This window comes from Scyliorhinus torazame, chromosome 14, assembly GCF_047496885.1.
Source record: "Scyliorhinus torazame isolate Kashiwa2021f chromosome 14, sScyTor2.1, whole genome shotgun sequence".
NCBI classification, from domain to species: domain Eukaryota; kingdom Metazoa; phylum Chordata; class Chondrichthyes; order Carcharhiniformes; family Scyliorhinidae; genus Scyliorhinus; species Scyliorhinus torazame.
Window position 1 is genome coordinate 35,505,563 of NC_092720.1, and position 16,291 is coordinate 35,521,853.

The following is a 16,291-nucleotide window of genomic DNA, read 5'->3' on the forward strand; positions in this document are numbered from 1 at the left end:
GATGAGCAGATCTTGGGGGTCTGGTCGTGACAAAGACATGAATGTGTATTTCAACGGGTGGGTTGAAGGAAGGGAAGATATGGGCAATGTTGCAGGGATGGGGAGAAGATAATGTATCTCATGGTAATGTTGTCATCAAGGAGCTGAGGAAGACGAGGGGACTAAGATGGTGGATCCTGCAGGGACTCTAGAAGCAGTGGTGCAAGGGCTGAAAATAATCCACAGCTGGAAGATCCGCTGACTACAGTTGAAGGCAATGGTTGGAAGCAAGTTAAAAGCAGTCCTACTAAGCAGGGCAACTAAAGAGAGGAGACCCATCTGACTGACCATGTCAAAATGTTGCAAAAACAAGATGGAGAAATGCGCCAAGGTTACAGAGGATGTTGTTTGTGACATTGATTTCAGTGCAGTGGAAGGGTTGAAACCTGATTGGAGTGATTCAGATCTGAAGCTATGGGAAAGGCAGGCATAATTTTGGAAGGCAATGCCATGTTCAAGGAGTTTGGAGAATAAAGAGAGGCCAGAGGTGGAGTGGCAAAAGAGAGTGAAGAGCAATAGCGCTTGATGCTGTCCAGCCAGATCTGACGATGGATGACTAAACCGGTTGTATGCTCAAACCTGCAACCCTTGAACTTGAGGGAGCGAAGATGGGGTCCACTCCAGGGATGGAAGACAGTAAATCTTTTTACTCCGGCTAAGGCCATCAAGGGTAGATGTGAGGGTAGTGGTTGGGCAGATAGACAACTGCAGACAGTTTAAAGCAAGTTAAAAGCCAAAGGCAGGTAGTTGGCAGCTCGAAATTGAATGCCGGGATGTGCCTGGCCAGTGATTAAATTGGAGTGGCTTGAGATGTAACTACATAGCTATGAGGTGGGAGTGGATAGGTTGGGGTTATTTTCTTTGGAACAAAGCAGGCTGAGGGGTGACTTAATTGAGACGTACAAAATTAGGAGGGAAAGTGATAGAATGGACAGGATAAAATTGTTTCCCTTGGTGGAGACTTCAGGGGACATAGGTTCAAGATGAGTGGCAGAAGGTGTAGAGGGGGCATGTGGAAGAACTATTTTACGCAGAGCGTATTGGGAGTCTGGAATTCGTTGCCTGAGTTGGTGGTGGAGGTAGAGACCCTACACTTTTTTAAAAGGTACCTGGATCTGCACCTCAAGTGCTGTAAGCTACAGGGCTGTGGACCCAGTGCAGGAAGGTGGGATTAGAAAGGGCACCTGGGTGTCCTCGGGCTGGCATGGACACGATGGGCCGAAGGGCCTTCTGTCCTGTAACGTTTCTATGGTTCTGTGTTTCTGTCTGTGATTGAGGCCATGGTATTTGATAGGCCGTCTAAGATGGCAAATCTGCGGGAGTGCTGGGAAGATGGGTATGGAAGAGAAGTCCGGTACGGCATATAAAACAAAACTCAGAAGGATCTGGAGAAACGGAAGTGAAGTACTAACGTAGCAGTGGACTTGTAAAATTGTCAGCAGTTATCATTAAAACATTCTGATTCCATTAGAGCCATGTTTAAGACCGAGTGGGAACAGTTGAAGCCCTTACGGTCTGGTACTGGTACATCTGTGAGACTTGGGTCGGCGTATAAAGTTGCTGTTTCCTGCAGGTTTTGTAGCTCAGTCTCTAACAGGCTGCAGAAGGAAAGAAGTCAGATTGCTTGTTAATCGGCTTTCACTAAACCCAATTTTCATTGGAGCAAAGCCTGGTCTGAACGGTCCTTGCGAGCATCTTTTGCTGTAATAATAATCTTTATTATTGTCACAAGTAGACTTACATTAACACTGCAATGAAGTGACTGTGAAAAGCACCTAGTCGCCATACTCCGACGCCTGATTGGGTACACGGAGGGAGAATTCAGAATGTCCAACTTACCTGACAGCACATCTTTTGGCACTTGGGGGAGGAAACCCACGCAGACACAGGGAGAACGTGCAGATTCAGCACAGACAGTGACCCAAGCTGGGATTCAAACCTGGTGCTGTGAAGTAACAGTGCTAACCACTGTGCTACCGTGCCGCCCATATGATAGCAACCTTGAGGTTGCGGATAGATGGTGCTGAGCACGCTCCTCTGTCACGTGCACCCCAAAGGCCTCCCACAAAGCATTGTCCCAAACTTTTGCCCAGCAACAAAACTATGTTCCTTGCTTCTCCAATTGAGACTTGATGGTTTCATGAATTGGGTCAAATTCTTCAGTCCTACTACAGGAGTCAGCTGCAAATACCAGAATATTAATATATTCCCAACATGAGGCAGTCTGACTTTGTTTGCCCCGTCACCGGTCTACACTGGAACCAGTTCTTGAACTTTCACAAAAGCACAAACATGCAAGCTTCCCCCAAGTCACTGACAAACTTGAGCAAAATAAAGGTGTGTTTACAAGGAAAAGAAAAAGCAAAGCTATACTTTTAAGGCCATATGGTAGCACCATTAGTCAATCAAATGCTACCTCAATGACCATATGGAGAACAAATCAAGCAGGCCATGTAAACACGCCGTTAGCATATGGTTGCAGCATTGGAGTATGACCACAGCTGGGCTGTGGTGAGAAAACCTGGTGCACCCTTTGGTCCTGGTGCATTGCCTGCATCAAAACTAACTAAAGTGGCTCGGTAGTTAGATCAGCATGACTGCATCACCATCTGCCAAAGGCTTTAAAAAAAAATTATTTCAGGCTATCTATTTCAACACAAACTGAGCTTTGCAGCATGTGGGGAAGGGAAGAAAAAGGGGGCGGTTTGGATTGAAATGCAGTAATAACGGAAAGTTGTTTCATTGTAGAAACTTTCAGCGCGTGGCCACTAGTAACATTTGTGAAGCTGTCTTGATTTTCACTGATTACAGAGGAAATGGGAGAAATAACGCGACGACACTTGAAAGTTTCCAGGGTTTGGGTTGCTCTCTGCTGTAAAATCTGAGCGTATTTCATTATCGTGCCCTCCCCCCCGCCCCCTGCCAACACCTTCCATATGAAGAGAGATGACTTTATTCAGTGGCTGCAAGTAACCTTGTTAGAAGCTAATTATTCTCATTGAAATAAATGTGAGACAGCATGGGCTGCACTGGTGGCAGTAGGAGGTCACCAAGATATTGTACGCACGTCAACTCCAAGGACCCTCCAAGCAACTGGGAAAGTTGCTGAAACTTTTCAACTGCAGAAGCTTCGTTGTTCCCATGCTGATGGATAAGGCAAAAGCAACTTCTCCAATTTTTCTGCAATTTCATGAATCATGTCAATCTGATTCATGACACTATTTGCTTTAAACATTCCCAGTGGGAGGGACACTCTTGGTGTGTTGGGGTTTTGTCTAAGAACCTTGAATGAGATGTAAAAAATGTTAGCTAAGTAGTTGTTATATTGATTCTTGAGGTGGGACACAGTGGCACACGTGTTTGCCATTCTTGGATTCTTTAAAATATTTCCACTGCGCAACATCACGATGATGTTATAATTTACAGGTTATCAAATTGAGCTGCTCTCAGCATCTACCCTGTCAAACCCCCCCACCCCGGAGAATCCAATATGTCTCCACAAGGTCTATCAACAACTCCCCCCCCCCCCCCCCCCCCCCCCCCGAGTCCTTCACTGCTGCTTAACTCCACCCATAATGTTTCCCCTGCTTGGTCGCTCTTACTGAAATCCAGCTGTGTACTGTTACAAATGTATCTTTTATCATTATAGATACTCTTTCCCAATTACCCTGTCCTTTATTAACATCCTATATCATCAAATGCTTGTGTTACGAATATCTAGTTCATGGTTCATGTGTTTTAGAATACAACTTGTGGTTTAGCAATTAAAGTTTAACTGTAGAAGATGGGGGCATCAAGTTGCCAGGCTGTTAGCAACTCTTGGATAGGTGCAGGTCAAACCTGCTTGGAATTTATCACACTGGTCGGGGCTATGCCTTCCAGTGGCAGCCATGGAGTGAGTGGTCGCACATTTGGTGGCTCCTGCTTGAAGCGGAATTGTTTGGTCCTTGTTATCCATTCACGGGGGGGGGGTTTGCTGGTACATAGTATAGGAACAGACAGAGCTGAGGATTCTCCTTCGGGTGGGCATGTCTCAGCCCTATCAAACAAGGAGTGCACCCGTAAAGGGTCAACAGTCAGACCAGGAACTTTCGCGGAGTGCGATAGAAGGAAAGATGGCGGAGAGCTCTGTGGCATCGTTACCCGCTCAGTGGTCCAACGGAACAGATGGTGGAGTTTTTAACAGTCAAGTTCCGGCAGCAAAGGTAGGAGGGCTAAGAAGACCTGGCTAAGGTGGCTGACCCGATTCGGGCAGATATTAAGAGAGTGGAGCAGAGGTTGGATGTACATAGTGCGTCGCTCCAAAAAGTGGAAGGATCAATGGCAGACCTTGAGGACTGGCTGGCCCCATTGGTGGCAGAGATTACATTGGAGGGCCAATGGAAGTTGAGGGAGAAAGTCGTCGATTTGGATAATTGGTCGAGGAGGCAGAATCTTCGGATTGTGGGGTTGCCCGAAGGCATTGAGGGAACACAGGCCACAAATTATGTAGTGAACATGCTTAGAAAGTTGGTGGGGGAGTGGGTCTTTGATTGACCCCCCTGGTGGAGCTGGCGAAAGCGAAGATATGGCTGAGCGGGAGGTTAGAGCCCATTGTGCTGGTGGACATTTATGCAGGGAATTGGGACGATGTGGAGTTTATGAGGCGAATCCTGGCAAAGATCCCGGGTATGGACATGCACTGGCTGATCATGGAGGGGGGCGTCAGGTTTGTCAACCGGGTGAGGTTGTTGTGGAGGTGAATGTGTGAACTAATAATGTCAATTCGGAGTATTTTAGGTTGCACCAGGGGATGAGGCAGGATGCTTGCTCTCCCCATTGCTCTTTGCCCTGGAAATTGAACCATTGGCAATGGCACAAAGCTTTGAGGGGGTGGTGGGGCATTGAGGGGGTTGGAGCACTGGTTTGACACTGATGACCTCTTGTTGTGTATTGCGAATTTGGTTGAAAGTTTTGACAGGATTCTGGGGATCTTGGAAGAGTTAAGTCTTTTTTCACAGTATAAGCTCAATATGGTTAAAAGTGAGGTATACCCGATCAATGCCCGGGGACAGGGGGGAAGTTTAAGGAGGTTGTCGTTTTGGTTGGTAGGGGCGGACTTTCAGTATCTTGGATAACATGGGGCACAGAGCTGGACCCAGCTGCATAAATTGAATCTGGCAAAGCTGGTAGAGGGAATGAAGGAGGACGTTATGAGGTGGGATGCGTTGTCTCTGTCATTGGCTGGAAGGGTCCAGATGGTAAAGTTGGTCCCGAAGTTCTTGATTATGTTTCAGAATCTCCTGATTTTCGTGCCCAAGATGGAGGCTGTTCATTGACTTCTTTAAGGGACATTAACACATCAGCTGGGGGGGGGGGGGTTATTTGTGTTTTGTTTGGGTTTGGGAGGGGCTGGGTGTTAGGGGGGAATAGTGGTAATTGTGTATGGTTTACTGTTGTTCTTGGTGTTTGCTCATTCCAGTTCTGTATATATTTGACAATACCTCCAATAAAATACTTTTTTTAAAGATTGCAGCTATATTGACTCAATATTAACAAAGATAAGATCATAAAATAGCAGGTGGAGAAACTTGAACCATGGTTGACCGAATCTGTGAGCCTTTTGGTGAAGACGTGAAGTCTGCAACCATTTCACTGAAAGGCAGTCCAGAGGAATGTTTTGTGAGCTAAAGTTAAATTGGCTTAAAAGCATTCAGTAAACCCTGAAAGGTTGTAAAACTCATTTAATGTGCCATTCAAAGATGGAATTGTAAATGAGGGATAACTAACCTGAAGATCTATTTGAGGACATCACCGAGCATGCCATGCTGTCATGGAGATGGATGGAGCTTAGGGAGACTCTCTGGTTTCAATTTATCTGGTGTGTTTGCTGAGAGTCCATTAGTTGTGTTTGGATTTTGTGGGTGGTGCAGCTCACTGAGAGAAGGTAGGCAAAGTAAATGGCGGTTAGTTAGACCTGCACCGTAAGCAGAGCAAAAGCTAACTTCATTGTTTGCCATGCGGAATGCAGATAGGGCTTAATCTCAGTTTGGATTTCATGAGGGAGAAGCCGCAAGATTGCTTAGTGTCAAGTTAGTCAAAAAATCTATAGTGGTCCTCACAGAATCTTGTGGCCAAAGAAAGCAGCCAACGGGTTAGTTTGGAAGTATTGAGAAACTTAATCGAATCATAGCTGCTTTGTTTTACTTACGATAAATGTGAAGGCCTGTGACGTTCTATTGGTTAAATCACTTCATGCCAGGTTTGGATCCAGGTCTTTGTTATAACCATCACATCAGATGCAGTAAGCTGAATTTATGCTTCCAGCTCACGTATTTTACTTATAATGCTGTCTATCTATGTGTACAGAACTCTTATTTGGGTTACCAACTCCAGATTTCTGGTCATTTTCTCAAACGTTTTGATTTCCTATATGACTTTTCGCCGCTGGGTTTTGAGGTCACTCACTGATTAGAATTGAAATGTTGTGTTTGACTGGGGGAAGTCAGGGTGATATCAAGACCCTATGTCTGCACTCTCGCTCTCTCTCGGTCATGGGATGCTGTGTAACACAGTAGTGACTCAAACCAGGGGATAAGTATAAATTAAAGCACAACTGGGCTTTGGTACCTGAACTAAAATTGTGGATATAAGTAAACAAAATCTGCAAATACTGAAAATCTTAAACCTAACTCAGCACATTTCGGCTTTATCTGAGAAGACTGGTAGGGATGTTGCCCACCCCTAGAGCAATTCAGAGGGCAGTTAGAATGTGTAGGTCCGGAGTCACATGTGAGTCAGACCAGGTAAGCACAATAGCACAGTGGTTAGCAATGTTGCTTCACAGCGCCAGGGAATCGGGTTCGATTCCTGGCTTGGGTTACTTTCTTTGCAGAGTCTGCACGTTCTCCCTGTGCCTGCATGGGTTTCCTCCGGGTGCTCCAGTTTCCTCCCACAAGTCCCGAAAGACGAGCTTCTTAGGTGAATTGGACATTCTGAATTCTTCCTCTGTGTACCCAAACAGGCGCCGGAGTGTGGTGACTGGGGGATTTTCACAGTAACGTCATTGCAGTGTAAGCCTACTTGTAACAATAATATAGATTATTATTATTAGTGGACCAGATGGGATTTTACAACAATCTAAGATGGTTTCATGGTATTCGTTGGACTTATATTTCCAGATTTTAAAACAAATTCCAATTAAAGGGCAATTTAGCGTGGCCAATCCACCTACCCTGCACATCTCTGGGTTGTGGGGGTGAGACCCACGCAGACATGGGGAGAATGTGCAAACTCCACACGGGCAGTGATCCAGGCCGGGATCAAACCTGGGTCCTCAGTGCCGTGAGCCAGCAGTGTTAACCACTGCGCCACCATTCCACCCTCATTTCCAGATTTTTATTGAATTCAATTTCACCATCTACTATGGTGGTATTCAAACCCAGGTCCCCCAGAGCATTACCCTGGGTTTCTGGATTGCTAGTCCATTGACAATCCCACTGCACCACCGCCTCCCCTCAAGTGATACACTTAGGCCTGCCTGTATCTGGTATCTACAAAAAGTCATAGATTTATAGAATTTACAGTGCACAAGGAGGCCATTCAGCCCATCGAGACTGCACCGTCCCTTGGAAAGAGCACCCTACTTAGGCCCACACTTCTACCCTATTCCAGTAACCCCACCTAACCTTTTTTGGGCACTCAGGGCAATTTAGCATGGCCGGTCCACCTAAGCTGCACATCTTTGGACTGTGGGAGGAAACCGGAGCAGCTGGAGGAAACCCACGCAGACATGGGGAGGACGTGCAGACTCCGCACAGACAGTGACCCAAGCCGGGAATCGATCCTCGGACCCTGGAGCTGTGAAGCAACGGTGCTAACCACTGCGCTACCGTGCCGCCTGCTGCAAGATATTCTTTTTTTAAATTTGTTTTTAAATTTAGAGTACCCAATTAATTTGTTTCCAATTAAGGGGCAATTTAGTGTGTTCAATCCACCTACCTTGCACATCTTTGGGTTGTGGGGGCGAAACCCACGCAAACACGGGGAGAATGTGCAAACTCCACACAGACAGTGACCGAGAGCCGTGATCGAAACTGGGACCTCGGCGCCGTGAGGCAGCAGGGCTAACCCACTGCGCCACCGTGCTGCCCTTACTGCACGGTATTCTAATAAGAACCAGAAGTAAGTTCAACAACTGAAAGCCAAAGACCGAGGTTTTGTGTCACAAACACTGGACTTCTGCTCTGCTTTTGAGGTAAAAGCCATTTCTATTAACCAATCTAAGTAGCAAGCACATTAGAAGAGATTAGCCCTTCCAGTGTCAATCATTTCACATCGGTCATTGGCAACCTCCAAATAAATGGAAGGTTAGCACCTGGATATGCCTGGTCGTTATTTTATACTCTAGCTGCAAAGGTCAACAAAGAGTTTGTGTGCACAGGCTCCAAAGAGTCTGTGGATCTGAAGACTTGTTTTTTATTCTTGGTGAGGAATGTTTTGTTTATGTAAGTCTTCATGGTTTAATTAGCATAAACCCATTCTCATCAGTCTGCTCAACCAACTCCATTTGGAGAACTCATTTAAAGGCAGTTATTTATGGCATTTCGCCTGCAACCACCGGTTTCTTTAAAGAGAAAAACGGGTCAATGTTTTGGGGATGTAAACCTATCATGAACTGAATCCAAAACCCTTCACAGAGTCCAACTGCCTATGGCCAGCATTTTCAAGTTTTATTTCAGCTTGGGATGTAATCCGGTCTTAGATAAAGTAGATCAAAAATTGTCTTTGGAGGTTGACGTTTGGATGGATTTGAAAATGCAAACCATTCTCTCAAGAATCTAACAGAGTCATTAATTATGGACTAATTGAAATTTTGGTTTGGTTTTGTTTCCAGGTAGTATATCCATGGTTGCAGCATCAGTTTCCAACATCATCTCGCAAAACAAGATCTTACCCAAAACCTTAGGCCTAGCAAACGTGAATGTTGCACCCCAAATGGTGAGTATGGTGTATCTTCACCCTTCAGTGGATTCATCGCTAATTTCTGTTGTCTGTCAGACAGTGATTAATGTGGTGCAACAGATTCATATGTTCACGCCAATTGAAATGTATAATCCTTCATGGTTCAGGAAAGAAATTGCTGATTGACACAAACTACAGCACGATTGTCTTCAGTTTTCAATGCTCAAAATGAATAAAACTTTAAAACCTAATGGTGGGGTTTTGTCGAAGAAATAATGCCCAAATTGCAGTGCCGTAGACCAGAGGATGTAGGTTTGCCTCATGATTACCTTCAAGGTGAGATACCAACAATTGTTGGAAGGTGGCAAGTGAAATCTGGATACTTGCATTGTATAACAATGGTGCGAGGGGTAGGCCAGAAAACTATAGTCTGAAAACTATAGTGGATAAGTTATTGGAAACAATTCTGAGAGACAGGATGAACTGTCAATTGGAAAGACACTGATTGATCAGGGATGGTCAGCATGATTTTGAAAAGAGAAGATCATGCCTTACTAAGCATCAAGGAGGATTGATGAGGGTATTGCAGTGGGTGTTGACTATGTGGATTTCAGTAAGGCATTTGACAGGGTCCCACATGGCAGGCTGGTCAGAAAAGTGAGGTCTCAAGGGATACAGGGGAAGGTGGCAGGTTGGATCCAAAATTAACTCGGTGACAGGAAAAAAAAGGGTTGATGGATGTTTTTGCGCATGGAAAACTGTCTCAAGTGGTGTTCCACAGGGCTCAGTATTGGGACCCTTGCTGTTTGTTGTATATATTAATGATTTTGGCTTAAATGTAGGAAATGACCGGGAAATTTTCAGATGACACAAAAATTGGCCATGTGGTTGGCAGTGAAGAGGATAGATGTCAACTTCAGAATGAGATGAATGGCTTCGTTGAGTTGGCAGAAAGTGGCAAATGGAATTCAATGCAGAAAAACGTGAGGTGATGCATTTGGGGAGAGCAAACAAATCAATATCAATAAACAGAAAGATAGTGAGAGAGGTTGGGAAGGTGAGAAACCTTGAAGTGCATATCCACAGGCCTTGAAGGTGGCAGGACAGGTAGACAAGGTGGTCAAGAAAGCTTACGGAATGCTTTCTTTTATTGAATAAGGTATTGAATACAAAAGCAGGGATGTAATAATGTTTGGGGCAGCACGGTAGAATTGTGGATAGCGCAATTGCTTCACAGCTCCAAGGTCCAAGGTTCGATTCCGGCTTGGGTCACTGTCTGTGCGGAGTCTGCACATCCTCCCCGTGTGTGCGTGGGTTTCCTCCGGGTGCTCCGGTTTCCTCCCACAGTCCAACGATGTGCAGGTTAGGTGGATTGGCCATGATAAATTTCCCTTAGTGTCCAAAATTGCCCTTCGTGTTGGTTGGGGTTATTGGGTTATGGGGATAGGGTGGGGGTGTTGACCTTGGGTAGGGTGCTCTTTCCAAGAGCCGGTGCAGACTCGATGGGCCGAATGGCCTCCTTCTGCACTGTAAATTCTATGATAATTCTATGAATAATGGGACTGTATAAAACAGCTTTGACAAAGAGTCATCGGACTCAAAACATTAGCTCTTTTCTCTCCCTACAGATGCTGCCAGACCTGCTGAGATTTTCCAGCATTTTCTCTTTCGTATAAAACGCTTGTTAGGCTAGAGCTGGAATTTTGTGCACAGTTCTGTTACCATGTTGCAGAAGGACATAATTGCTCTGGAGAGAGTGCAGAGGAGATTCACAAGGAATGTTGCCAGGGCTTGAAAATTGCAGCTATGAGGAGAGATTGGATAGACCAGGATTGTTTTCCTTAGAATAGAGGAGACTAAGGGGTGACCTAATTGAGGTGTACAAAATTATGAGGGGCTTAGATCAGGTAGACACTTGTTTTCCCTAGCTGAGGGGATCAATTACCAGTGGGGGGGGAATGGATTTAATGTGTTTGGTAGAAGAATTAGAGGCGCCATGAGGAAAAGCTTTTTCATCCAGGAAGTGGTGGGCATCTGGAATTCACTGCCTAAGCTACCTGGATCTGCACCTGAAGTGCTGTAACCTGCAAGGCTATGGACCAGGTGCTGGAAAGCGGGATTAAAATGAAAAGCTAGTTTCTTTCCTCCCTTATTGGCCAGCACAGCCACGATGGGCTGAATGGCCTCTTTCTGCACCGTAACCTTTCAGTGGTTTCCTCACCATACCCAATTCCACATCCCCTCCCCCACCCCCGGACAGGGTCCGGGGTTGGGGTGGTTGGTCTTCCTGATGTATATTAGTGATCTGGACCTTGGTGTGCAGGGCGCAGTTTCAAAGTTTGCAAATGATTGCAAAATTGCAAAACTTAGAAGCATTATTAGCTGTGAGGAGGATCGTGTAAAACATCAAAAGGACAAGTTGTTGGCCTGAACAGACATGTGGCTGATAAAATTCAGTGCGGAAAAGTGTGAAGTGATTATTTGGTAGGTAGAACATGGTGAGACAATATAAAATGAAGGGTAAAACTAGGTGCAGGAGCAGAGAGACCTGGGTATATAAGTGCATAGTCCATTGAAGGTGGCAGTATAGGTTGAGAGAAGAATTTATAAAGCATACAGTATCCTAAGCTTTATTAACAGGAGGATAGAGCACAAGAGCAAGGAGATTATGATACAAAGTTGGGTGGGAGGGTGGGCTGTGAGGAGGATGCAGAGATGCTGCAGCAAGATTTGGACAGGCTGAGTGAGTGGGCATATGCATGGCCGATGCAATATAATGCGGATAAATGTGGGGTTATCTACTTCGGAAGCAAAAATAGGAAGGGGGGTTATTATTTGATTCGGTGTAAATTAAGAGAGATAGATATTCAGGGAGACCTTGGTGTACTTGTGCATCAGTCGCTGAAAGTAAGTGCACAGGTACAGCAGGCAGTAAAGAAGGCAAATGGTATGTTGGCCTTCAAAGCGAGAGGATTTCAGTGTAGGAATGTTTTACTGTAGTTGTATAGGGCATGGTGTGCAGTTTTGGTATCCTTATCTGTGGAAGGAGCGCAGCGAAGGTTTAGCAGGCTGATTCCTGGGATGGTGGGACTGTCACATGAGGAGAGACTAAATCGGTTAGGATTATATTCATTGGAGTTTAGAATAGTGAGAGGGGATCTCATGGGAACATATAAAATTCCAACAGGATTAGACCGGGTAGATTCAGAAAGAATGTTCCCAATGGTGGGGGAGTCCAGAACTAGGGGTCATAGTTTGAGGATAAGGGGTAAACCTTTTAGGACTATGGTGAGGAGAAATGTCTTCACCCAGAGATTGGTGAATCTGAGAGGTTCACTACCACAGAAAGTAGTTGAGGCCAAAACATTGTGTCATTTCATGGAGGAGTTGGATACAGCTCTTGGGGTTAAGGGGATCCAGGGATATGGGGGAAGGCGGGATCAGGGTATTGAACTTAATGATCAGCCATGATCACGATGAATGATGGAGTATGCACAAAGGGCTGAATGGCCTCCTCCTGCTTCTATTTTCTATCTATGTTGAACTTGTATAAGTCACTAGTTTGGCCTCAGTTGGATCCAGCTCTTGACGTCACACTCTGGAAGGATGTGAATGAATTGGAGAGGGTGCAGAATAGATTCAGGAGAATAGTTCCAGATATGAAGAACTTCGGAGAAGTTAGGACTGTTTTCCTGGGAGGCAAAGAAGGCTGAAAGAGGAGATTTTTAGAGGTATTCAAAATCATGTGGGGGGGGCGTCTGGACAGAATAAATGGAAAGAAACTGTTCCTATTAGCATCAGGATGGAGAACGAGAGGGCACAAATTTAAAGTCATCGGTAAAAAGAAGCAAAAGCGATACGAGGAATGTTTTTTCACGCAGTGAGTGGTTAAGGACTGAAATGCACTGGAGACAAGTCCAATCGAGGCAAAGAAAAGGGAATTGGGAATTTTATCTGAAAGGAATGTGCAGAGTTACTGGGATAAGTCAGGAGAATGGCATTGAATCCATTCAAGGTTATCCATTTTGGTAGGAATGACAGCAAAAGGGATTATTATTTAAATGATAAAATATTGAAACATGCTGCTGTGCAGAGAGACCTGGGTGTGCTAGTGCATGAGTCGCAAAAAGTTGGTTTACAGGTGCAACAGGTGATTAAGAAGGCAAATGGAATTTTGTCCTTCATTGCTAGAGGGATGGGGTTTAAGACTAGGGAGGTTCTGCTGCAACTGTATAAGGTGTTAGTGAGGCCACATCTGGAGTATTGTGTTCAGTTTTGGTCTCCTTACTTGAGAAAGGACGTACTGGCACTGGAGGGTGTGCAGAGGAGATTCACTCGGTTAATCCCAGAGCTGAAGGGGTTGGATTATGAGGAGAGGTTGAGTAGACTGGGACTGTACTCGTTGGAATTTAGAAGGATGAGGGGGGGATCTTATAGAAACACATAAGATTATGAAGGGAACAGATAGGATAGATGCAGGCAGGTTGTTTCCACTGGCGGGTGAAAGCAGAACTAGGGGGCATAGCCTCAAAATAAGGGGAAGTAGATTTAGGACTGAGTTTAGGAGGAACTTCTTCACCCAAAGGGTTGTGAATCTATGGAATTCCTTGCCCAGTGAAGCAGTAGAGGCTCCTTCATTAAATGTTTTTAAGATAAAGATAGATAGTTTTTTGAAGAATAAAGGGATTAAGGGTTATGGTGTTCGGGCCGGAAAGTGGAGCTGAGTCCACAAAAGATCAGCCATGATCTCATTGAATGGTGGAGCAGGTTCGAGGGGCCAGATGGCCTACTCCTGCTCCTAGTTCTTATGTTCTTATGTTAAGACAGAGGGTGTTCAGCTATGTTAAGTTCCAAGTGAGTACGGTGAGGCTGGATGGCCTCTGATGCAATGAGTATTGTAGGTACGATTGATGAGTTATGGGCATGCATTGGCACGTGGAATTGTGATATTGTTGCCATCACAGAGATATGGTTGAGGGAGGAGCAGGACTGGCAACTCAACATTCCGGGATGTAGCATCTTCAGGCAAGACATGGGCAGGGTGTAAAAGGTGATGCATTATTAATTAAGGAGTCAGTTACTGTAGTAAGGAGGGATGATATCTTGGAAGGGTCTTCAAATGCGTCTTTGTAGGTAGAGTTTAGGAATAACAAGGGGCAGCCACATTACTGGGAATGTATTATTGGTATCCAAACAGTCAGCGGGCAATAGAGGAGCAGATATGCAGACAATCACTGAGGTGTGCAAAAATAATAGTAAAAGTGTAATTGTATGAGTGGATTTCAACTTCCCCAACATTTTTTGGGACAATTGTGTAGTGTGAGGGGTTTAGAGGGGGGTAGATTTCTTGCAATGTATTCAGGCGAGCTTTTTATGGCAATATGTAGAAGGTCCAACAAGGGACAGCGCAGTGCTGGATCTAATTCTGGGGAAAGAAGCCGGGCAGGTGTTCGAGGTGGCAGTGGGGGGAGCATTTTAGTGATAGCGATCATAACACAGTACGATTTAAGTTTTTTTTTATGGAAAAGGAAAAAGATGGTCTGCAAAAAACGGTTTTGGATTGGGGGAAGGCAGATTTTATTAAAATAAGGCAGGATCTGGCCAAAGTACACTGGAAACAGCGTCTTGTGGAAATGTGGAAAAATCTACCACAGTGCAGTGGAGGGGCATGATTGCACTGGAAAGGGTGCAGAGGAGATTCATCAGGATGTTGCCTGGGATGGAGCATTTGAGCTATGAAGAGAGGTTGGATAGGCTTGGATTACTTTCTTTAGAGCAGAAAAAGCTGGTGGGGCATGGCGGGGGGGAGGTGGGCGAGAGACGAGACCTGATTGAGATGTATAAGATTATGAGGGCTATGGACAGGGTGGATAGGAAGCAGCTGTTCCCATTTGGGAAGAGCCAATAACGAGGGGGCATAATTTTAAGGTGAGGGGATTTGAGGAAAAGCTTTTTCACCCAGTGGGTGGTGGGAGTCTGGAATGTACTGCCTGGGAGGATAGTAGAGGCAGGAAAACCTGCCACCTTTAAACAGTACGTGGATGAACACTTGACCTGTCAAACATTCAAGGCTATGGGCCAAGTGCTGGAAAGTGGGATCAGTGTAGTTTTTGTCTGCGCAGACTCGATGGCTCGAAGGACTTCCTCTGTGCTGTAGGATGACCTATTAGTTGTGGGGGCGTGCGCGGGTAGGAAACAGATTTGGGCAGTGCAATTAGAAGTAGAAGAGTACAATAGTGAAGGGAACCAGGAAATGATCTGAGATAGCCATATGAGTAAAATGTCAACGCTGCCAAGGCCACAGGAGATAGTAAGGAGGAATAGAAGGGCTTGAGATTCATAAGGAGGAGGTGTTAGCAATTCTGGAAAGTGTGAAAATAGATAAGTCCCCTGGGTCGGATGGGATTTATCCTAGGATTCTCTGGGAAGCTAGGGAGGAGATTGCTGAGCCTTTGGCTTTGATCTTTAAGTCATCTTTGTCTACAGGAATAGTGCCAGAAGACTGGGGGATAGCAAATGTTGTCCCCTTGTTCAAGAAGGGGAGTAGAGATAACCCCGGTAACTATAGACCAGTGAACCTTACTTCTGTTGTGGGCAAGATTTTGGACAGGTTTATAAGAGATAGGATGTATAATCACCTGGAAAGGAATAATTTGATTAGAGATAGTCAACACGGTTTTGTGAAGGGTAGGTCATGCCTCACAAACCTTATTGAGTTCTTTGAGAAGGTGACCAAACATGTGGATGAGGGTAAAGCAGTTGATGTGTATATGGATTTCAGTAAAGCCTTTGACAATGTTCCCCACGGTAGGCTACTGCAGAAAATACGGAGGCATGGGATTCAGGGTGATTTAGCAGTTTGGATCGGAAATTGGCTAGCTGGAAGAAGACAAAGGGTGGTGGTTGATGGGAAATGTTCAGACTGGAGTCCAGTTACTAGTGGTGTACCACAAGGATCTGTTTTGGGGCCACTGCTGTTTGTCATTTTTATAAATGACCTGGAGGAGGGCGTAGAAGGATGGTGAGTAAATTTGCAGATGACACTAAAGTCGGTGGAGTTGTGGACAGTGCGGAAGGATGTCACAAATTACAGAGGGACATAGATAAGCTGCAGCGCTGGGCTGAGGGGTGGCAAATGGAGTTTAATGCAGAAAAGTGTGAGGTGATTCATTTTGGAAGGAATAACAGGAAGACAGAGTACTGCGCTACTGGTAAGATTCTTGGCAGTGTGGATGAGCAGAGAGATCTCGGTGTCCATGTACATAGATCCCTGAAAGTTGCCTCCCAGGTTGAGAGGGTTGTTAAGAAG

At 45.3% G+C, this 16,291-nt stretch overlaps 1 protein-coding gene across 7 annotated transcripts in view; it reads left to right on the forward strand.

The window, feature by feature from the left end:
* LOC140389631 (transcription factor Dp-2-like) overlaps positions 1-16,291 on the forward strand; it is a 246,866-nt gene that overhangs the window by 149,117 nt on the left and 81,458 nt on the right. For all 7 annotated transcript variants that reach the window (XM_072473918.1, XM_072473917.1, XM_072473919.1 and 4 more), the window contains one exon: positions 8,915-9,018. In XM_072473918.1, coding sequence (XP_072330019.1) covers positions 8,915-9,018 — 104 coding nt within the window. The remainder of the gene's footprint in view (positions 1-8,914; positions 9,019-16,291) is intronic.